The 23561-nt window shown below is 35.6% G+C and overlaps 2 protein-coding genes across 2 annotated transcripts in view; one reads left to right on the top strand and one right to left on the bottom strand.

Annotated features, from left to right (window-relative positions):
• LOC110464695 (retinoid-inducible serine carboxypeptidase-like) overlaps positions 1-6471 on the top strand; it is a 34918-nt gene extending 28447 nt beyond the window's left edge. Inside the window, exons 11-12 of the mRNA XM_021520046.1 lie at positions 8-162; positions 5457-6471. Of these exons, the coding sequence (XP_021375721.1) occupies positions 8-162; positions 5457-5591 (290 nt within the window). The 3' untranslated portion in view covers positions 5592-6471. The remainder of the gene's footprint in view (positions 1-7; positions 163-5456) is intronic.
• Positions 6472-10683: 4212 nt separating this feature from the next.
• LOC110464683 (BUB3-interacting and GLEBS motif-containing protein ZNF207-like) lies at positions 10684-23086 on the bottom strand. Its single transcript, XM_021520024.1, has 9 exons — positions 22983-23086; positions 21153-21279; positions 20791-20917; positions 17824-18051; positions 17565-17583; positions 16759-16885; positions 15861-16076; positions 14540-14624; positions 10684-14071 (listed from the first exon to the last, which is right to left on the bottom strand). The coding sequence occupies exons 1-9, from the start codon at positions 23021-23023 to the stop codon at positions 13974-13976; spliced, it is 1068 nt and encodes a 355-aa protein (XP_021375699.1). The 5' UTR covers positions 23024-23086; the 3' UTR covers positions 10684-13973.
• Between the last annotated feature and the right edge of the window lie 475 nt (positions 23087-23561).

Below are 23561 nucleotides of genomic sequence, written 5' to 3'. Positions count from 1 at the left end.
ACTTCAGGAACAGAGAAATGGATCGAAAGTCTGGATGTCTATCCCAAATTTCTTACTGCCAAGAGAACAAGTATACCAGATCCTGTGACTAACCTCACCTCAGGGTTCGTGAAAACTTACAAAAACTTCTCCGTGTACTGGATTCTGGGAGCGGGACACATGGTAAATATGTTTGTGTGGTGCCCTATTTATTACCACTGTTTACAATTATATCAGGCAGCCTTCCATCATCTGTCAGCTTTGCATTTATGACATTTCCTCAAAACCCATTCAACCAAGTTAGGGTGTTAGTAAATTTAATAATAGTTTGTTAGGTGACCTAGAATATGTAAATCTTGTAAAGCTAACTATAAGTGATGTAATTTCACAATATAGAATAGATAATAATACTAATAAGGTGGAAGGTGGAGGGTGAGAAAAGTACAAAATATTTTTGTAATTTAGAAAAGTGACAATACACAGAAGAGATGATACCGAGGTTAATAACAGAAGAAGGAAAAGGGATAAGTGATCTAAATGACATCTTAAATGAACAAATAATCCCTCTTCTATTCAAACTTATATAATACAAAGAGTACTGTATTGAATGTAGTTCACCAGGAAACTTTTTCCACCTGAGCAAAGTATTTCTATGAATGGTGCCCTAAGGGGTGAAGAATGTTTAAAAGCTTTGAAGCATATGAGTAATGGTATATCTCCGGGTCTTGATGGATTTACAGTGGAGTTTTACAAATTTTTCTGGGTAGACATTATTTCCTTGTAAAATCTATAAATCAGTCATTCACTGATGAACAGTTGTCTATTAGTAAATGTCAAGGGATCATAAAATGTATACCAAAACAAGGGAAATCAAAACTATTTAAAAAACTGGAAACCAATTACTTTATTGAATGTCGATTATAAAATTGCTGCAGATATTATAAGTCAAAGTCAAGCAGGTTTTTTGTACAAGAATTATAAATGATATTATAACAAAATCTGATGCCAAAACTCGCCTGGTATTTTATTAATGTTGGACTTCGGGAAAGCTTTTGATTCCCTTGAGTGGCCATTCATTGGAAGAAATCTATCTTTCTTTGGGTTTAGCAATTTTATCATAAACTGCTTCAAAACGTTATACTCCAATGTTATGGCAGTTGTCGGGAACAATGGTCACCCAACCAATTTTTTCAATGTAACCCGTGGTGTACGGCAAGGGGACCCCCTTTCTCCGTATATTTTTATATGTATTGAACTTCTGAGCTCTGCTTTAAAGTTTGACCCTAATATAAAAGGGATAGTAATAAATAACACTGAGTTAAATGTTAGTCAATACGCTGATGACTCAACGCTTATATTGGATGATAACAAGCAATCATTAGAGAGGGGTCTGTACTTGATTGACATCTTTGAAGGATGTTCCGGTTTAAAAACAAACTTTGAAAAAAACCAAGCTGTATGGATTGGGGCAAAAAGGGGCTGTGGTGAGGAAATTGAAACAAGACAGAATAGCATGGAACCACCATGGCAAATTTAAACGTTTAGGGGAATTTCCTATGATTTATCAAAAGAAGACTGTTTTGAAGACAACTTTATAGAAAAAGTTTCAATCAGTTGAAGCACTTCTCTCTAACTGGTCATTTAGGAACCTTTCAATTATAGGTAAGGTAACTGTGATTAAAACTTTAGCCTTTCCAATCATAGTTCAAGTTTAAACAGTCCTTGCTTGTCCAGAGTCTAAGTCATTAAAAAATTTCAGCCTCTATTTTATAATCTTATCTGGAAACGCAAAGTTGACAAGCTGAAAAGGAATCTTTTAATAGGCGATTATAAGGATGGAGGTCTAAAATGTCCAGATATTTTTTCTTCCAGTAAACCTTTAAAACTTATCAAATCACTTTTAACTTTATGAATTACAATAGCCTTATTAGCGCTATACCTAGAGCCTGGAAGAGAGTAATTCACTAATATGGGGAAAATATTGAAACAATTATACATGAAAATCTGAAACAGCTCAGAAATAGCGAAAACCTTCTCGGTTTTTCTACAGGAAAATTGTGTCTACATTAATAGCAAATCCAGTGATTTTCTACATTAAGGACTTGGAAAGGTGCCATGTTGTATAAGACATTTCTCTAAATAATAATAAATGGGAGCAGGTATAAACTTTACCATTTATTGAGACAAACGATTCAAAATTGCAAAGTCTGCAATATAGAATCATTCACAGAATCTTTTTCACCAACTTTATGTTGTTAAAACAAAAGCTGCTAGAGAGCGGTGAATACAGTTTCTGTAGTGGAGCATCAGAAACAATATACCACCCTTTCTGGGACTGTGTACATAGCCATGCTGTCTTTGAGGACATTTCTGATCAACTCAGTCTTAAATCAGTATGATATTGTTGTCGCCTGCGAAAAGCTGGTGACACATGGGTATTGCCTCGGCGGCGACGTCGTCGTCCGCACAGAGGTTTTCGTGCGATTACTTGAGTTTCCTTGGGCCGATCAAACTCAAACTTCATGAAGTGCTTCCTTACCAAAAGTGCTTGCTTGGGATTGCTTTTCAGGTCCAAAGGTCAAGGTCACTAATACTTGAAATAGAAAATCTGTTTTCGTGCGATAACTTGAGTTTCCTTGGGCCGATCAAACTCAAACTTCATGAAGGGCTTCCTTACCAAAAGTGCTTGCTTGTGATTGCTTTTCAGGTCCGAAGACCAAAGGTCAAGGTCACTAATACTTGAAATAGAAAATCGGTTTTCGTGCGATAACTTGAGTTTCCTTGGGCCGATCAAACTCAAACTTAATGCAGTGCTGAGCACAATCTCCCAGCTTTCCTGTGCAGGCGACACATCCACTTCTGTGGAATTCTTGTTAAAGAAAAAAACCTGACATTTTCCTATTTGTTAAATAAGATGTTAAATCACTTGGAATTAACCTTTTAATATTATTGATTAAGAAATATATATCATTAAGAAGACAGTACAAACTATTACCCGAGTGGGAAACTTGTAAAAACAATTATGAGAAACTATAGAAATTTAGATCTGTATTCAGCTTATATATTGACCCTGAATGCAGCAAGAAAGACCAGGCAGAAATGGGAAAGTGTCAAGTATATCCTTGAATATTTTTTTATTTGTCTCAACTCTTGAACACATATAACAATAAAGTACATAAACATGCATATTTTTGTGTAACAACTATTACTTATGGAAAATAATGCAAGTATATGTATGGTTAATGTATGCAAAATGTATATGATTATGACTGTGTAAAATGATTGATACAGGAAAAATTAAAAAAAAAGAAAAAAGGTTAGGGTGTCCTTTGGCCTTGAGGATTAAATGTTAAACAAGTAAAGGGTCAGAGCTTTGTGTTTATGCCATTTCCACCAAATCTGTAGAGCAGAAGTCAATCAAATATTGCTGTTACTATCTGTAGGCATTGGGGATCAAACATTACACCTGTCAGATAAAGTGGCTGACCCTCCTAGTGACTCGAAGGCAAGATAAAAAGGTCTGAAATTGGACGATTTGCTTAAAATGACATCAACTCCCCTCCCTAACTACTGGCCAGATTTCAACCAAACTTTAGTAATAGTGTGCTTAGCCATGAGGAATCAACACTTTCACAAGGAAAGGATTGTAGTCATGGTTATACCTCATCGTAGTCATGGTCCTACCTCATCGTAGTCATGGTCCTACCTCATTGTAGACATGGTTATACCGCATTGTAGTCATGGTCCTACTTCATTGTAGACATGGTCCTACCTCATTGTAGACTTGGTCCTACCTCATTGTAGTCATGGTCCTACCTCATCGTAGTCATGGTCCTACCACATTGTAGTCATGGTCCTACCACGTTGTAGTCATGGTCCTACCTCATCGTTGTCATGGTCCTACCTCATTGTAGCCATGGTCCTACCTCATCGTAGTCACGGTCCTACCTCATTGTAGTCATGTTCCTACCACATTGTAGTCATGGTCTAGACATGGTCCTACCACATTGTAGTCATGGTCCTACCTCATTGTAGGCATGGTCCTACCTCATCGTAGTCATGGTCCTACCTCATTGTAGACATGGTTATACTGCATTGTAGTCATGGTCCTACCTCATTGTAGTCATGGTCCTACCACATTGTAGTCATGGTCCTACCACATTGTAGTCATGGTCCTACCTCATTGTAGACATGGTTATACCGCATTGTAGACATGGTCCTACCACATTGTAGTCATGGTCCTACCACATTGTAGTCATGATCCTACCACATTGTAATCATGGTCCTACCTCATTGTATTGGTCCTACATCATCGTAGTCATGGTCCTCCCTCATTTTAGTCATGGTCCTACCATATTGTAGTCATGGTCCTGCCTCATCGTAGTCATGGTCCTACCATATTGTAGTCATGGTCCTACACCATTGTAGTCATGATCCTACCTCATTGCAGTCATGGTCCTACCTCAATGTAGTCATGGTCCTACGGCGTCGTAGTCATGGTCCTACCCCATTGTAGTCATGGTTCTACCACATTGTATTCATGGTCCTACCTCATTGTAGGCATGGTCCTACCACATTGTATTCATGGTCCTCCCTCATTGTAGTCATGGCCCTACCACATCGTAGTCATGTCCTACCTCATCGTAGGCATGGTCCTACCACATTGAAGACATGGTCCTACCACGTTGTAGACATGGTCCTACCCCATTGTAGTCATGGTTCTACCACATTGTATTCATGGTCCTACCTCATTGTAATCATGGTCCTACCACATTGTAGTCATGTTCCTACCACATTGTAGTCATGATCCTACCTCATTGCAGTCATGGTCCTCCCTCACCGTAGACATGGTCCTACCCCATTGTAGTCATGGTCCTGCCACATCGTAGTCATGGTCCTACCCCATTGTAGTCATGGTTCTACCACATTGTATTCATGGTCCTCCCTCATTTTAGTCATGGTCCTACCAAATTGTAGTCATGGTCCTCCCTCACCGTAGACATGGTCCTACCACATTGTGGTCATGGTCCTACCTCAATGTAGTCATGGTCCTACACCATTGTAGTCATGATCCTACCTCATTGCAGTCATGGTCCTCCCTCATTTTAGTCATGGTCCTACCATATTGTAGTCATGGTCCTGCCTCATCGTAGTCATGGCCCTACCACATTGAAGACATGGTCCTACCACATTGTATTCATGGTCCTCCCTCATTTTAGTCATGGTCCTACCATATTGTAGTCATGGTCCTACCACATTGTAGTCATGGTCCTACCACATCGTAGTCATGGTCCTACCTCATCGTAGTCATGGTCCTACCACATTGCAGACAATACCTGTATTCCTACTTCTTGCATAAAAAATCTGGATTATGTTCTGCTGCTGCTTCAAAAATGCTTAATTTAATACACTAACTATGGGATAAAAGATTGAAGAAAAGGTAAATGATAAAATAATGAGGTTTTTTTCTGCAACAGGCTCCCCAGGACAATGGAAATACAGTGTTGGCTATGGTCAAGAGAGTGATATCAACACCTGTCCATCCTAATCCCTATCAGGGGCTGTTTCTGGATCTAGAGGCATGGATTCTTCACTGGATAAAGAAAGTGTGATAAACTTAACCTCACATTTAAATGCTTTTATAAAGCTTGTCGCAACATTATGACTGTGAATTGAAAATTGCCTACAGAAGACCCGACTACATAACTACTGTCAAGTTCCCTTTTTCTTATTGTGGTCTGTAATTTTAATGGTCAATTTCAGAAGATTTTTATTTTGCAAATTTTAGGTCTAGTGCAGTGGCTAATAATTGGCAAAAATTTCAAACGTAAGGATGGATTAATGTTATTAATTTTGCGACTTATTTTGTGAAAACTAAAACCATGAAAATAAACCCTTACAGTGTCAAAAATTGAGTTGGCAACACAAATTCTTGACATATGAAATTTGATGATGAGAATGAAAATTGAATTCCGATTCAAACTTTGTTAAATTAATCACAAACTCTATCCTGAAATACTCGCACTAATTGTTTGCATTACTGTGATATCTGTAGACTTTTCTGCTCCAGGTTTGTCAATTATTATGTTTACCTAAATCATACAAGAGCAAAAATGTATAAATGTTTTATATTAAGAATAAATTTGTACCTCACCTCGCACAAAATGCCTGGGAATTTGGTGGTGCCCTGTATAGCTGTCATTTTTTTTTATTTGAACAGCTTAAGTCTTAAAATTCTTCTTTCTTCAGTAGGTACCTTGGACGAGTAATATAAAGCTCTCATATAAGTAAACTTGATTTACTTACTAGGTCATAGAGATAAAATGTTGTTTATGATATTTTAGGCAGAGGGTATCTGGGGTGTATTGCTATAAAGTTCCCTCACAAGTGAACATTACATACATTCAAGGACAAATGGTTTATTAGCTCACCTGACCGAAGGGCAAGTGAGCTTATGCCATGGTGCGGCGTCCGTCTGTCCGGCGTCAACTTTTTACTTTAAACAACTTCTTCTCAATAACCAAAAGGCCCAGGGTACTGATATTAGGCCTGTAGCATGCTGGGATGAAGGGCTACCAAGTTTGTTCAAATGAATGAACTTGACCCTCTTTCAAGGTCACTGGGGTCAGATGTCTTAAAATCTTCAAACAACTTCTTCTCAATAACCAAAAGGCCCAGGGTACTGATATTGGGCCTGTAGCATGCTGGGCTACCAAGTTTGTTAAAATGTATGATCTTGACCCTCTTTCAAGGTCACTGGGGTCAGATGTCTTAAAATCTTCAAACAACTTCTTCTCAATAACCAAAAGGCCCAGGGTACTGAAATTAGGCCTGTAGCATGCTGGGATGAAGGACTACCAAGTTTGTTCAAATGAATGGCCTTGATCCACTTTCAACCTGATGTCCTTGTTCGACATTCAAGGTCACAGGCGTCATATTTACAAATCTTTTAATAGGTTCTTATGAGTCAAACACTGATATTCTGCCTGTAGCTGTATTTTAGTCCACTTTTAAGATTACAAGTGTGAGATTAATACCAGGTGAGCAATGCAGGCCCATTGGGCCTCTTGTTGGTTCATAACTTGGAAATGATCGAGTTCCCCATCTTATACTGGGTAGCCATATACTGTTATACTTAATGGTTACACTGAGATTATACAGATTGATCTAAGGGACTTCGAAATGGCCGGGATCTCCAACATATAACCATAATACATACCTGCTTTCTGGGATGCAGATACAAACACAGTCATGTTACCAGGACTGACCCTATTGGTCAGCCCCAGTCCTGGTTCATTACATGAAAATAATCATTGATCCCAACTCCTTAGTATATACAATTACTGGGTACTGGGCTTGAAGACTAAAATCATGCAAGTAGGATTGGCCCTGCACCTAGGAACTTAGTCCCTGGGTCATAACATTGAAATTGTCAGATTACCAAATTTATTAAATGTCCAACGCCTTACTACCCATATTCTGAAATCCAAGATATTAGTCATGGCTTGATAAGGTGGGAGTGCACAAAGTTTTACATACTTTCAAACTTAACATTTATAAGTGTGTTAATTTATTTATTTTTATTTATGAAAAAAATGAATATCTATTATGTTTCAGTTGAGATTAGCAGAATGTGCCTTTGAAAGGAGAATATATATATATATATATGCTGGTATATATGTATTATGCTTTGTTACCAAGATGGGGAATTTTTAATACAATGGAATATTTTCAAATGTGCTGCTAGGTAGAAGCTATAAATTGTAATAGTGTTATACCATGATTATATCCCTATTACAATATGTATATAAGTGTTATAAAAAAATGTAGTATTAAACTTTAGGTAATTATCCACTTTAGTAATGTTATACAATGTTATAGTGATATAATCAAGGTATTGGTGGCATAAATATTGTAATACATTTTGTATTTAACTGAACATATTTGTATAATATGCAATACCACGGATATGGTATTCTATTCTGTGCATTTTGCAATGGAAGTATACCAGGCAACTGTTTGAATATATTGATATATATTTGTAAAATATATTGACGTTACAAATATTTTGATGTCTCAAGTACTTGGGGAACATCACTTAAATGATGTCAAGGTATATAAATATTTAGTTTACATCTGCCAGGCTGTTGTTCGATTTATTTGCAGTTATTAATATAAAAAAAATGTTTAAACATTGTAAGCTGCAAGCTTTACCAAATTTAAAAACAATAAAGCTGAACTTTAAATTCCTACTGTTATCCAATTTGTTATGCAGAAGTGTATATGTTGGTAATTTTGTCCATTTTTAATTATTCATTACAAATAAATTGTTAATACATGAAATGAATTCTTCCGACTTTCTTTTGTTAGTTTCTCTCCTGAACATAATACTCAAAACAAGAGGCCCAATGGTCATGCTCGCCTGGTATTTATCTCACACTTGTAATCATAAAAGTGGACAAAGTTCAAAAATATTTAAATTGACTAATCAAAGCTAGACTCATTATCATTACCTATGACTCCTGGTCATCCAAAAGAATGTGTTCAAAGATTTGACCTTTGTAACCCTGAAAGTATAATGTCATTTAGTTGAACAAACTTGGTAGTCCTTCATCAAAGCATTCTACTGGCCAAATATCATGCTCCTTTCCTTGTGTTCACTGATAAAAGGTCAATTAAAGGTTTATACATATGTGTGACCTTAAATATTAATAGAAGTTGTTATAATTCAAAAGTTGACAAAGGACCACCGGATGCCAGATGCTACACCATAGCACATATGCTCATTGGCCCTTCAGTGACAACGAATACAAGCTCCCAAGGCCAATCGAAATACCAAGATGTCATCATCGGAAACCCATGTGCAATTGTACTAGCATTTATCGATAACCGCTAGTGCAATCGAACATAGGTTTCCCACGATGCCAAGATGTATATTTAAGATTTTCATAACTTCATGACCTTGTTTTATTTTGGTGATTTTTTTTTTTTAGAAAAACCCTCTCCATTTCATCGGATTTAAATATGGTGTTATGCATGTTAGTCCCATCCTGTTCTTTGCTGAAGTTGCATCAGGTCACATCCCAATTCACTATCGATCTCGCAACTTCATTTCGTAACCAATCTTTATCAAACCTTACTGTATACGAAGAATACTTTCATGATTTCATGTTTAAGGATCCAGAACAAAGTCAATGAAATTATTTCTAGAAATCTGTCATTGAATCGGACATTAACTCCAGTAACTTCTTATCTAAAAGTATAGCAGTCAAGTGTAAAAATACTTCAATTGACATTTAATTCGGAAAACTTCAATGGACTTTTTTTGCATCATTTTCTTATTTATAGAAATTTGTCTAAAAATTACAACAAATTTATGTCTTACACTCATTTTCTAGTTCAGGTAGTGTGTGTTTGATTGTGTGCCAATTGATGAGAATTCACCTATTCGTAATGTCTTTAACATATTGTTCAACAGTAGTTTTTATCGACATCCATTGGTTCCTTAGACAATATTTTCTGGCAAAATGATTGAGCTGATGTTGTCTTGACTATGTTGATTAACTTGAAGTTGCAGTTTGGAAGCCAAGTCAAGCTCGCTGTTTGGAAGCCAAGTCAAGCTCCAAGAAATGTCAAAATGGTTATTCAGACCACTTTCATCTGTCATTCATTCTTAAACAATTCTTGTTATCACTATTTCTAAATAAGTACCGATCTTTGTCAGAATTCATATGCAAGGTTCCACTTGGTCCTTATTGTGCAAGTTTCATTTCAAGACTGATCGGGAAAACAAGATGGCCACCTGCCAAACATCTTGAATTTTGACATTTCTCAAGGTGTCTTTGACAGCTCTTTCTCAAAGGTTTCACTTAGTTTGTAGTTCAGCATGTTTCATTTTGAAAAACTAGCCAGCCATCTTGGATTTTGATAGTTTAAATTTGTTATTGTTGTTTCTCAAGAAGTGCTTGCAATTTTGGCAGATCTTTTTCAATTTGCAGATTTTTCCTGGTCTGTAGTAGCATATGTTCAATTTTGTGATTGATCAGAAAAAACCAGGTGGCCTTTTCTCATGAACTACATTATATAGCTGTTTCAGATTTCCAGCTGAATATGATATAATTCAATTAAACCTGCCATGAAATTATGTAAAATTGATTTACTGTAAAGGTTTATTTTTTAACTAGTGATATCAAAATGCATGTATTTTATAATTGTTGAAATTTTATGAAATATGAATTTTTAGTAAATAATGCGAGTCCTCCGAAAGGAACCTCAGAGACATATGGAACTAAAAAAACACCTTTGCAGTAAATTCATTTTACACTTTTTTAGAAGTACTTATTAAATGGAGAAAAGAAAAATACATACAAATTTCATAAAAATTTATTTTGTACATATCCTTTTAAAAGATTAATTTTCATTTACAATTTTTTAAGAAGTTATTTTTGATACATTCTAATCTTAATATACATATGACCTGTTAAAACAATTTATTACAAACACAGTGTATCTTATTGCGATATAGATCTTGTACAAATGAGATATTGTCGCTGTTATGAGAATACTCATTACATTACTGGTAATTTATATCTATGAAGAAGTGTACATGCAATTAGGATATAATGTAAACAAACCTATCGTACAATACAACTTCACAGTGATACGAACATCTGTAAATCCCTTGAACTGTGTATGTCAATTTTTAAAAAAATAAGCAAAATGCACTTTCTCCTTGTTCAAAAGTCAATATTGCATCTACAAGAAAACAAAAACCTCCCACAGCACACAAGGCCCCGACTTTCAGAGGACTCTCCTCCAAACACACTTGTTGTCTTTTTCCGTCTTGTGAACATTCCCCAGATCTTGAACAACACTTAAACCAGTGTCCTCTCCAAATGATGCAACAGTTCAGTTTCATTATATTCAAATCTTCTATGGCTAAGATTATATTGTAAGAACATAATAAAATGATATCATGAAAATGTGTACATTTGTTGACTATATACACCTATATACAACTGTAGTCGTGGAGCCCTTACCTTCTAATCTTGACCGATTGGAGATGATCAGTGCTCCAATTATGGAATGAATCTGGACAAAATTGGCACACCGTCACTGTGTTGAGATGAAGTTAAGATTCTCAATAGAAAAATTAATATTTGTGGCAGGTAAAATAAGCTATTTAGGTTTTCTGTATATATCTTATGCCTTCTTCCTCACTTTGTACCATATGGAATCAAAACAGAACAAGGTGCAATAGGAAAAGAAAAAAACAATAAATGGGACACATTGCCAACTAATCGTGTCATAAAATATTACAGAATTGCCAAAATCAGAAAACCAACATTTTGCATCAACAGCTTACATCTTCTCTAACTACCTTAATGTGTATCAATATCTAGACACAAAATCTGGATTACGATACAAGATATTACTTGTTGTGTTGCAACATGATGTATGGGTATTATTTTTGTCAAATCAGCATGTTTTGTAATATCACAAATATGATGAAACCTCATTAATATCTGTTTTTTTCTCTATACACATTGTAGTTACTAATTTGTATTTGGATATTCCCCTACACAATCATTTCCCTTTGAAATAGTTCCAAACCATGACAGATATCCTAATTAAATGTTTCCCTGTACATTCAATATGAAATTTTCAATCCTAGTTATGAAGACAAATTGGCGTGTGTAAAACATCTTTCTATATAAGTACTAGTTGTATGTCTATGGTGTACCTACCGGTGAAGAGCTCACCAGTCCAGATTAACACCCTAGAGCTTGTCTGCTTCTTGGCTGCACAGAGAAAATAATGACATTATCATACAGCAATGCACAAGCAAGGTATTGCAGAACTCAGCTTTGTACTCCAATACTCAAATCTTTCTACAAAATCTACTGTAATTGAAACTTTTCATTTACAAAATAAGTTTGTTTGACAGTTGATGAAATACCTGATGAAATGCCTGGTTTAACTAAAAATAAACACATCACTTGGTATAACAAAAGGCTTATTACAATTAGAAATCAAATATAATCTATCTAACATTTGATTCAGAGATGGTTTTTGATATCATCTTTATCAATGTCTATCCTATATGTAGAGCAGAGTTAAATACATAGATACCAAATTGCCTGACAAACTGGAGTTTCAAAATATTCAACTTAAGCACACATCTAATGATTGAAACCATGCAACAGTGAAATGAAAACCCATTTGTCATAATTCTAGTCGCCAACAATGTTGGGGGCACAAAACCCAACAGCAAGCCTACTTGCTGTGACCATTAAACAACACAAGGTAATAAATCTGATGAAATCATGGCAGTCACCAACATAATGTTGGGGGCCTCAGCCCAACAGCTTGACTTGCTGTGACCACTAGCATGTATCTAATCTAGTGAAACAAATGTGGATGATATGTCAGATCAGTCACCAACAGGTTATGTTGGGGGTACTTAGACCCAACAGCATATCTTACTATCTATTGCTGTGACCACTTGCCTTGATTCAATATTCTCCATGACATAAGTCGGATAGCTTCCAGGCACAAACATTTACTCTGGACACATTCTCCCCCTCAGCAACTGATCATAACCAGTATAAACAAGTTCATTCAATATATCTCATTCTTTTAACAAATTTGCTCCAATCTTCAACGGTCAATACTGATCTCAATAGCTGTGTCCAGAGTATTCTAACAAAATTACATGATAATGTTAGTCACCAACATTAAGTTGGGGGCAACTTGGCCCAACAACAAGGATACTTGCTGTGACAACTTGCCTTGATCACTGTACGCTCCGAAAATGGCCTAGCGGAATAGGACTTGTAACAAAAAGTAAATAAGAAACATCGCCAACTTCAGTTGGGGGCCAGATTGCCCAACAGTGAAGATAACCTCTTACACTGTGACATTGTTCACTTGCCTGCAGAACTTGGTGGAATCTAGGTCAAACGCTGTGCAACATTGATATTGTTCTGTGTGAATGCTTTATAGGCTCTTTATCTCAAGTAGTACATCACTTGCCTTGTTTTCTGGTACACCATGTGGAGTCAGCTCAACTAAGCCTTTTCTACAGGTAACATTCCCATTTAATTGTGATGTTTTTACACTCATTTGCTTTCATTAAACATAATGCCAATTTAGTCTGTATTCAGCTGCTTACATCAACATAATTTTATTTAGATAAGATGGCTTCCATCACCCAGTTTATGTTTAGACAAAATATATCAGAAAAGTTCAACTAACTTCATTAATACAGTTTTGTTTACAATTCTGCTAAATCTCTGATTGCTACATTCTTCTCGGCTCTGCAAGGTTCATTATCATTACTAATCAATTCAAGTTTTAAAGTACTACGAGAGGTCAATGATTTTCACAATGCAAGTAATTCAATAAAAGTTTTTCAACCACAAACAGATCAATATCATATAGAACCCTGATTTTATAAAGACACAGAAAAGAAAATAACCAAGAAACAAAAAAAGAAATTCATCAATGTTATCTAATATACAACGACTTGATACTTTTATTGATAAAAATTACAATTCTTTATGTTTTGGTTCAATGGACAACATATAGAAATCAATAATTCACAATTTATACAACTGAATTAAGAATAAAAAGAAACCATTATCATACATTAACATACTGATCATAACACTTACCAGTGTCTTGTCGACCCCATTGTGTTCTATGATCCTTCAGTATTATTTAAAATTTTCAACAGTTTTTAGTCTGGCTAAGTCTTACCTTTTACTAAGCAAACAAGACCAGCCATACACCCAAAGGGCTCTTTATCTACAAAATATTTTTTAAAAGAGAAAAACATCTCACAATTAAACTTCAGACATGGATGTGATGAAATCATGCATTCCTGTCCACACAATGACTTCTTATTCACTTAACTGAACCGATGCCAGCAGGACAGTTTTGACAGACACAGTGATGATGGGATGATATCAGAAGTGACAATGAAGGCAATCTCAGTAGTGATTTCCTTGCTGCATCTGTGGCCTAAATCCTCCCCATTGGTTGTTGTCATTCATGCCTCCCATAGCAGTAGAGGATCCTCCCCTCATACCTTCAAAAGTGTCAACAAAAAGGCATTAACTTTCATTCATACCAATACTACATTACAACACAATGCTTTACAATGATGAGTTTCCATTACGACATTATGCCATATATATAACCTTTTCACCCAAACCAAAGGTCTCACCCAAACCAAGGGTCAAATCATGTTTGGTACAAAAACATTATCTCCTTGAAATGCATTATGAAATAAAACCAGGATCCTACCCAGTCTAAAGAACTATCTCTCTAATACCATCTTATCTGGTAAATCTATGTAAATCAAACATCACCAGAACTATGAAATAAAACCAGGATCCTACCCAGTCTAAAGAACTAGCTCTCTAATACCATCTTATCTGGTAAATCTATGTAAATCAAACATCACCAGAACTATAAGTTTACAATATGAATCATGCTTGCAGGTTTCATTGCTCTGCATTTAACAACTTAATTTCAAAAATCACTTGAAGCTTACTTCCTGCTCCTCCTCCTCCTGCTCCTCCGCCCCCTCCTCCTGACAACATTTGTTTGTATTTGGGAAGTGTGGCTCTTCTCTCCTCCTGTTGTACAGATAAAACAGATAACTATCATTTAATTGCTCACTAGAGAAGTGTCCTTTGGGCAACCTGAAGTCAATAGTTCACCACAACAGTACAATGAGTTAGGACACCAATCAACTTAGTTGAGGGAAGAATTTCTGCATATAGAATTGTACATGTAAAGCTAATGATTTCTGAATTCTCTGCTTCCTTTATTAATAAATTTGCTAATATAATTTACACAAACAGTACATCCAGCCTCTCATTTGTGTTTCAGTCTCCCAATGTCCACAATTATAACAACAATCACCAATAACATTAGTTCTTGTCTTGAAATGTACGTTATTAAACAAGACTTAATCCCCTTGAATTTTCCACATGCATGAATGAAAAATACATTTATCAATTTAAATACACGTTTCTTAAAAAACAAATCCACCATAATTTCTGTGTTTCATTTCCCAGGTATTTGTGAATAAATTCAAGATAAAATAAAATAGATTTAAACCTGACTGCCATCCCAAGAGGTACTTGCATAAAATAATTAGTAACTGTATCTGACAGCATATACATGATGAACCGTAGACAATGTGATTCACAATGAAGGGCCACAACTATCTTGCCTTTCTGAGCAAGCCAGGATTGGACTCTGATTGAATGTAAAAAGTTACTGGGTCACCTGTCCAACCATGTGGGTTTTCACTGGGTTGGACAGTCTCCTCCCACATAAAGACCATCTAATTACTCTCCTTCCACATAGAGTTCCTTTAACAGCTATGTGTTTCCATCCGGGTCAACATAAGTTGAACAGACTTGTTTCATATTTGTTATAACATTAATCATTTTTTTATTATAACATTTGTATTATGTAGGACACAAAACCCTATTCTAGTATGGGACACCTCCCAATCCAAAGAACTACTTGCATGCAAAATTTGGTAGTTGTGGGTGACAGAGGATATGAGTTCTCTACATTATTTTTTTGTTCAGCGATGAACCACAACAATAATGACTTGTCTAAAAACAGGAGACATTACTGGTAATCAAAAATATTTACTCTGCAAAATCTCTGGTTTCTTCTTTTGATCATCTCATTAACTGAATATTAACTAACCTTTTTTTTCAAAATGTCTCTCTGAAATATTTCATAGAGTTTAAGTTCAAATTTACAAGAAAATGTACAAACACATAAATATCACTTGTCCTACCTTTCAAAGTTGGATATGCCATCATCACAGTTATCAATTGAGAACTTACCAGGGAGATATCTTCATCAGGGTGCATGAGTTTAGAGGTCAAACCTGAGCTAGACTCTGGTTTCTTGATTTGTGGTGCGCCAGTGATTGTGGCCCGGGAGGGGGAGGAAGAGCTGGTGTTTGTAGCTGAAGCTGCTGCTGAGGGGAATGTTGGCTTGGCTTGGCTGTTTATTGTCGACGACTTGTAGGATTGTCCTGATGTGTTTGCTACAGATGACTGCAATTGTACATTAGTAATATGAATATTTTAATATACTCTGTCATAAATGGTACGAGAAGTATTCGTGAGTATTTTCTTTCACAATTTCCTGTTTTCAAATCATTAGGTAAATGCAAAAGTTTGCCATTGCCCAGTATGTATACATATTTGCTGTACTAATATTCAAGTCTCAAGATTAGAACTCCTAGGATAATAAATACATCGCTAATATTTTATGACAAAGTAAGATAAGTTAAAGGATGTTGTTGATATTATGTTGTCATTAAATGGATTTATAGTTACAGAACTTAACATAGATATGTTCTCATAACAATGATTTAAGATTATGTTAAAATGTATAGATCAGATGGTATCATTACATGTACTTTCCATCATGAAGGATCTGTTCAAGTAATTTCTGTGAAGCTTATGACATTCTTTTAAGTGATGTAATTCTGTTTTGTAAATTTCACAAGCTCTAAAAATCTGAAACATTGGATCATAAAGCAACTCCATACATATGTTCATCCAAACCCGAGCTGACTTGAAAGTGATTTTTTCCCTTCTTTTCATAATTCAAGACAAGTCAGGATTATCCATGAGCCTGTATTGAATGTTTATCTGTTAATCATCTCACACCTACTGTACGTGACCTTCCATGTTCTGTAAATGGAATTTTAACACAAACAATGAAGCTCACCTGAGCTGCAGAAGGAAACAATGGCTTTGGTGGAGCTGACGATGACATGGGAGGGTGCATGGGTGGTGGTGGTCCGTTACCTGGCATGAAGTTTCTAGGGGGCATGGGTGGCATTCCTGGAGGCATCCTTCAAAAGAGGTGTCAAATAATCATTTTACAAAGAAGTCTTAAGTTGTTTGTGATTACCTGTTTTAAGTGGCCCTCCATTTCAACAAGCTTCGTAAAACTACATTTCAGCAACTTACTGGGCAGATACCATGACTTAATGCATTTCTATCCTTCAGAAGAAATTGTTTGGGATTTATAAGCAATTAGACCAGTTACCTTGAATATGGGCCAAGGAAATTTCTTTCTGCACTTGTGCCAGCAAGTAATTAGACAAATATAACAACACATGGCCTTTCAGTTCTTTATTCAACTTTTTATCTTGACTCGTGGGTTTAATCAAAACTTGGCAACAAAGCTTAACAAAATTTGTAGCATGCCAGGCAAGTAAGCTACTGGCCAAATATTATATAACTGGAAGTCTTGTTATTTCTTAATAGAAATAACCGTCTGAATGTTGCAACAAAGTCAACCCCAATCAAACTTTGGATATTGGTCAAGGTCATTGATACTCACAAACTTTGCAGCTGTCAATATCAGCAAGCTATTCTTAAGAAGTTTTCGGCGGGGAGAGAGGGTTAAAAAATAAATAAAATTCTGTTTCTGCTAAATTGTATAATTCAAATACACATATTCAGTTTTCTTTACAATTGACCATTTTTGGTTAAAATCTACGAATAATTATATGCAAATCAACTTACCCCATTGGACCCATAGGACCTGCAAACAAATTATCAGTAAAATTAAAACACAAACTCAATTACCATCAACTATTGTGATTGGGGAAGACAGCAAATTACTTGTTATCAATTAAAACATCATATTGCTTTTCAAAGTGAAATATTCCAAGTAAAATATATCATGAATTCAACTGTTATCTACATCTACTAAAAATCAGTTATTACACAAAATTTACATAATTTGCCAAAGTAGCACAGACAGAAACAGATGTAAACCTACCCATAGGCGGCATGTGTCCCATAGGTCCCATAGGACCCATTGGCCCCATCGGACCCATTGGCCCTGGTGGCATGGGTGGCATACCAGGCGGCATGCCAAATGGAGGCATTCCTGGGCCCATGGGAGGTGGCATACCGTAATTGTTAAACTGATTATTATTTCCCTGATTGCTGTCTTCCTCGTCGTCATTGTCATCATCGTCTTCTCTCAGCCTTTTACTGGGAGGTTCTACAGCAGAAATGAAAACCTTAATGTAATATCCACAAAACATTTGTCAATTTGTGTGGTACCTCAATCAACATCACTCAGTAGAAGGTTAGCACATTCTTTTCCACATCCAACAATGATATTGTAAGCTAGAATGTATTCATCATAGTGATATTTTGTACACGCGTTCTAATACCTCTCCACTTCAGCTGTAGTACCACAAAATATACTCTGCCAAGCAAATTTCTATTCCACTAAAGTCAGTTCCATATATTTTCATATTAGTTCTCTGATCAAGATCCCTAATCTACTGACATTGTCTTACCCAGACAATCACTTTGCTTTTTGAGATTTGGGACCGACTGTCATATATATGATATTGCTATAAATAAGATCTAAGAAATGTGCTGGATTAATTTAAAAATCTGAATATGTATTAGTGCTTTCTTAAGCCAAGACTGTAAAATGATTCATAAGTGGCAATGAAGCATATGCATCTTGCTTACAGGGATATAACAAATACCTCCCCTCCCCTTTTTCTAACACACTCAAAGAATATGATTATGTTCAGCAATGCTGTTGAGGTGAAATAAATGTCACCATACAATCCTCATATAGGTGATCATTTTTGAATATGTCATCAACAATGGAGCCTCTCATGTGCAGTTTTAGAAATTATATCGCTATAGATACAACATCGATCCAGGAGTAGAGCCAACGCCGTTATTGTAGTTTAGGTTCGGTAGGTTCCGTTATCCCTTGCCTGGATACCAACCAGTAGGCAGGGCGATTGAAGAATAGGAAAATAAGCGTAGGAGTCAATCGCAACAAGCTCAGGATAAGTTGAATCTTATTTATTGGGTATGTCTACCGGTTTCGCCCGAACAGTGGGCTTCTTCAGGACGATTTGATAACAGAATATGTCCCCTGAAGTACTAAAATTCTGGGCACATCTATATTGTGTATAGTGACGTAATACAGGTAACGTCACGTGATATCTATTTATAACGTTCTAGAAAGTTCCATCACGGTTATTATTAGTAGATGAGCATTCTAGTCTATAGTATCAATACCTGAAATACTATCAATGTACATACAATTCATTGACTATTTTAAATATATATGTGTATAAATGTGTATATATAGTTAGACATAAGTACAAGTTTCTTTTATCCCTAAATATTATTAAACTGAGTTATAATGTTCAAGTTCATCCTGACAAACAGTGGATGTGGATAGAGACTTATATCCCAAAGTCTTGTAGTCTCTCATTGCGTAGTCTTCTTCTGATGTATTTGGCGTGGATGCCGTGTATTCACTCTCTGATAATTCTAGGTCAGCCTTGAGTAACTCTATAGTTTCATCTAGTACCGGCCTGAATTGTTTGCAAGGTGGTCCCACTGTAGTTATCCCATGTCCTGGTTTCACTCTGAATTTCACTTGATCTAATTGTGTTTTCGTAAGCGCCTCAAATGGGCATTTGTTGTCCGGTTTGGTTGCCTGTGCTCTGGTGTTTATTTAAAATAATCAATGAATTGTATGTACATTGATAGTATTTCAGGTATTGATACTATAGACTAGAATGCTCATCTACTAATAATAACCGTGATGGAAATTTCTAGAACGTTATAAATAGATATCACGTGACGTTACCTATTAAGTCACTATACACAATATAGATGTGCCCAGAATTTTAGTACTTCAGGGGACATATTCTGTTATCAAATCGTCCTGAAGAAGCCCACTGTTCGGGCGAAACCGGTAGACATACCCAATAAATAAGATTCAACTTATCCTGAGCTTGTTGCGATTGACTCCTACGCTATAGATACAAGATTCAACCAATCAAACCAGAGGTTCACCAACTCGTTCACCATCTATTCAATTATTATCATCCTTATAGCCTTTTGGTTATGTAGAAGTTCTTAAAAAAATTCAACACGCCTGTCTCCTATGTACTTGAAAGCCAGTTATGGTTATTTATTTAAACAAACTGGATAGGCTTTCTTCCAGGCATGCAACAGGTCAAATATCATGAACCTTGGCATCTTGATTATTCACTTGCTCCTTTGGGAAAAGTGTGAAAGTGATAAAGAAAATCTATATGTATAGGACTTAGGACCAGCATGGTGAAATCAACACCTCGTAAAGGCTTACGAGTGGTAATGAAACAATTTCCCTGATCTCCATATGTACAACAGAACTTCAGTTAATTTTTACTTACAAACAGAAACCTAGTACATGTACTGTAAAATAATGCACTATGACTAAGACCCCTCTGAGTATTGTCGAAGAAGAGTAGGCGTGGTAACGCCGACCCAGAGGTAAGGATAGTTTAGACTTATAATAAGGGTTAGGTGTATTTATTAGAATTTTAGACGGACTTCAAAAATCAGATTTAATCAAATTCATCTTAGCTAGGGTTAAACCGACTTGGCTGGTTTCAGGGCCTCCCTTGGGGTGCCATCCATCCGCTCTTCTCTTACCGCGCCCAACATCTTGATGCGCTACGAATCAACGTTAGGTAACCATTTTTCGGCCCAGGAGTCGTCACGCAAAATTATACTATCCCTTGTGTCGGTCTATAGGACAGACGACTTTTATCTCCTCCACCTCTACCCTCTCCTTTCTCTAGATACTATGTCCCTTCTATTTTCCTTTCCTATCTGTTCTTGTCTACTGAAAGGCCGAAAGGCCATAATAGCAGACGTAAAACCTTCAAAATCAAAATTCAAGCACTATGACTTGTACTTTTTATACCTTGCTTCTGTTTCTCATGGTCCTTTATGTCTCCGTCAGGAATACCTTCCATGCCATATATTTCAATTTCAACGTTATTTCTTCCTGGTAAAGCATTTGGTATCTTGTCAATTTTGTCCTTGTGAACCTAGTAAAAACATACAAAAACATTTGTGAATTAATGCATTATTTGTATCAGAAACACATTTTTTTTCAAATGGTCAAAACATGCATAAATCAATTCATAATTATCTTGACAATAAAATGGATATACATCGTACAACAAATGAAACAGTATTTATTTTCTTTCAATTTTTTTTAGAATATGTTTCTTATTGTATTTATTATATAGTTTCTTGTTATAACTATAACCAAATACTTACCTGCATACAATGAATAGACAAGCCTGGACCGGTGTACAATTTTTTATGGCATATATGACATTTGAAGTGCTTTGCTTTCTGATGCTGAATGAGAATCTTTTCATCGTCAAACTCTCTGTTGCAATACCTAAAATGCTTGTTAAGAAAATCAAAGCTCAACACAGTTCAAACAAAAAATACATTGATTTCATTTTCATTCTCGATTTCCTTTGGTATATGGGTGTGTTGAAGTCATAGGAATGTAACAGAAGAAAGAGAAATGCAACAGCCAGACCGAGGTTCAATCCCGGGACCCTCTGAACTCTAGACGGACTCTCTATAAAGTGAGCTACCTGGTCGACGTTGATCAACCTGTCTAGTTCCTAGAATAAAATATATTTTTATGCTACTTACTTTAGTCAGTATTTTTAAAGAATTTGTCTGACAACGCTTCTTAATCAGTAGAGTTCTATACACACGTGTGCCATGCTGCCAATCATGAAATTAAATTCATCATTACTCTGTCATTTTTATCAAATATCAAACTGAAATTTATTATAAAGTTGTTGTATAGTCATATGAATAACTTTCTATTGTCGCTTACTTTACCGATTAATTTTAGGGATAAGTCTGAAGACACTTCTTGAATATTGATCTGTAGAATTCTATACATACATGTGTGCAACACTGCCGATCATAAAAGTTCAATTCATCATAACTTTGTCAATTTTCAAATATCACATTGAAATTTGGTATACATTTGAAAAACATATCTTCTGATCTCGCATACTTCATTCAGTATTTTTTTAAGATTTTGTCTGGCAAAGCTTGTTGTCACTTAAGCTTGAATACACTTTTACGTATGACCCCTGTATGAGTCTGTGGAGTATAACATTTGTTTGATTGACATTACATACTTAACCTCAACTTTCATTGTTACTTAAACATGAAATATTTTTATTTTCTATTAATTCAGATTTTTTTTCTACATAAATTGTTCAAATTAAATTTCGACCTTTCCCTCAGAGACCGGACTTTCGCTCACAACGTTCTTAATTAGACAATGACCAAAGTAGGCTCCTTCATAACACCTTCCACTTGATAGGTTGGGCACAACGGTGCATATGGGTAATACTCCTGCATTTTGGGTAACAGTTACCCATTTGCAGTAACAACTTTATTACTCAGATGGAAATAAAGTAAAAAAATAAATTAAATTATTTTAAACACCAGGAGCAAAAAATGGCCAATAAAAAATACAATGAGGTACAATTGTGCACAAAATATGTTAAATCAGTTGTGAAAATGTTTGTGAAAATGACAAATTGTATCACCTCCATTGCTTATAGTGTTCTGTAGAGCAGCTATAAACAGCACACAGAAAAAAAAACATGCTAACCTGTCACATTCGCACTGGATGATCCCATTGACTACACACTGAAGTCAATGGAGAGCAAAGTCAGTGATATAATTTGTCATTTTTACAAAATGTTACCGCAAGACATCATAAATTGATAACCTTTTGTGAACAAATGCCTACTTCATTGTGTTATATTGGATTTAGTCGAAAGAATATCGCCCTTTTTACTCCAAGTGTTTAAAAGGACTATGTGTTTTTATTTCTTTTTATTCCCCATCTGAGCAATAAAATTGTTACTGCAAATGTGTAACGTTAACTGTTACCCAAATGTAAGATTAGTATCCATATGCGCCGTTGTGCCCAACCTGCTCGAGTGTTGAAACAATTTTATCCCTCGAACTCGTACAATCTGAATTTGGTTTCAAAACAAACTACTTTCAACAAATACTTAAATGCCTTATCTTGAAGATCACAACTATTAAAAAGGATACCAACACCAGGGCTTCAGTTGCTTCTTCTTTTTCCTTCCCATTTTGCTTTCCGAAATTTTACACAGGAAATGGCGTCTTGCGATGGTGGGAAAATACCCGGATGTAATGAGTGAAGGGAGTGCGTATTGGTTAAATAACCTTACTGTTTGTATCCCACCACTTAAACATATTTTCTACTATAGAACTAAAATTTTACAAAAAACGTTTAATATCTAACTCGACATGATAAATATTGTGTACATACGGTCAATTTTACTTGTTTATAATGCTCATTACTTCAGTCACACAATAATGTCTCCCCAATGGCAAATAACCTTGTCGAAATAATGCGACACTCAACAAGCTACACTCAGAGACATATAAAGCCACTCTGTGGTATATATACGTCCCTGTTATAATTAACAACATATCTATCACAATTTATAATCATCGTTAGGCCTATCAGGTATAAGATATATATTTGCATATTTTTTTTCGCAATTTATATTATATGAATTCAATAAGATTGCGGAGGTAAAACAAATTAAAAACTAAATCACGTTTTGCCTTATAATTTCTTGCTTTAATAAAAAAAAAATA

Source organism: Mizuhopecten yessoensis, unplaced genomic scaffold (genome assembly GCF_002113885.1).
Source record: "Mizuhopecten yessoensis strain PY_sf001 unplaced genomic scaffold, ASM211388v2 scaffold11021, whole genome shotgun sequence".
Lineage (NCBI taxonomy): Eukaryota > Metazoa > Mollusca > Bivalvia > Pectinida > Pectinidae > Mizuhopecten > Mizuhopecten yessoensis.
The sequence above is the reverse complement of the archived record's forward strand: the minus strand, read 5'-3'. Positions and strand labels throughout refer to the sequence as shown.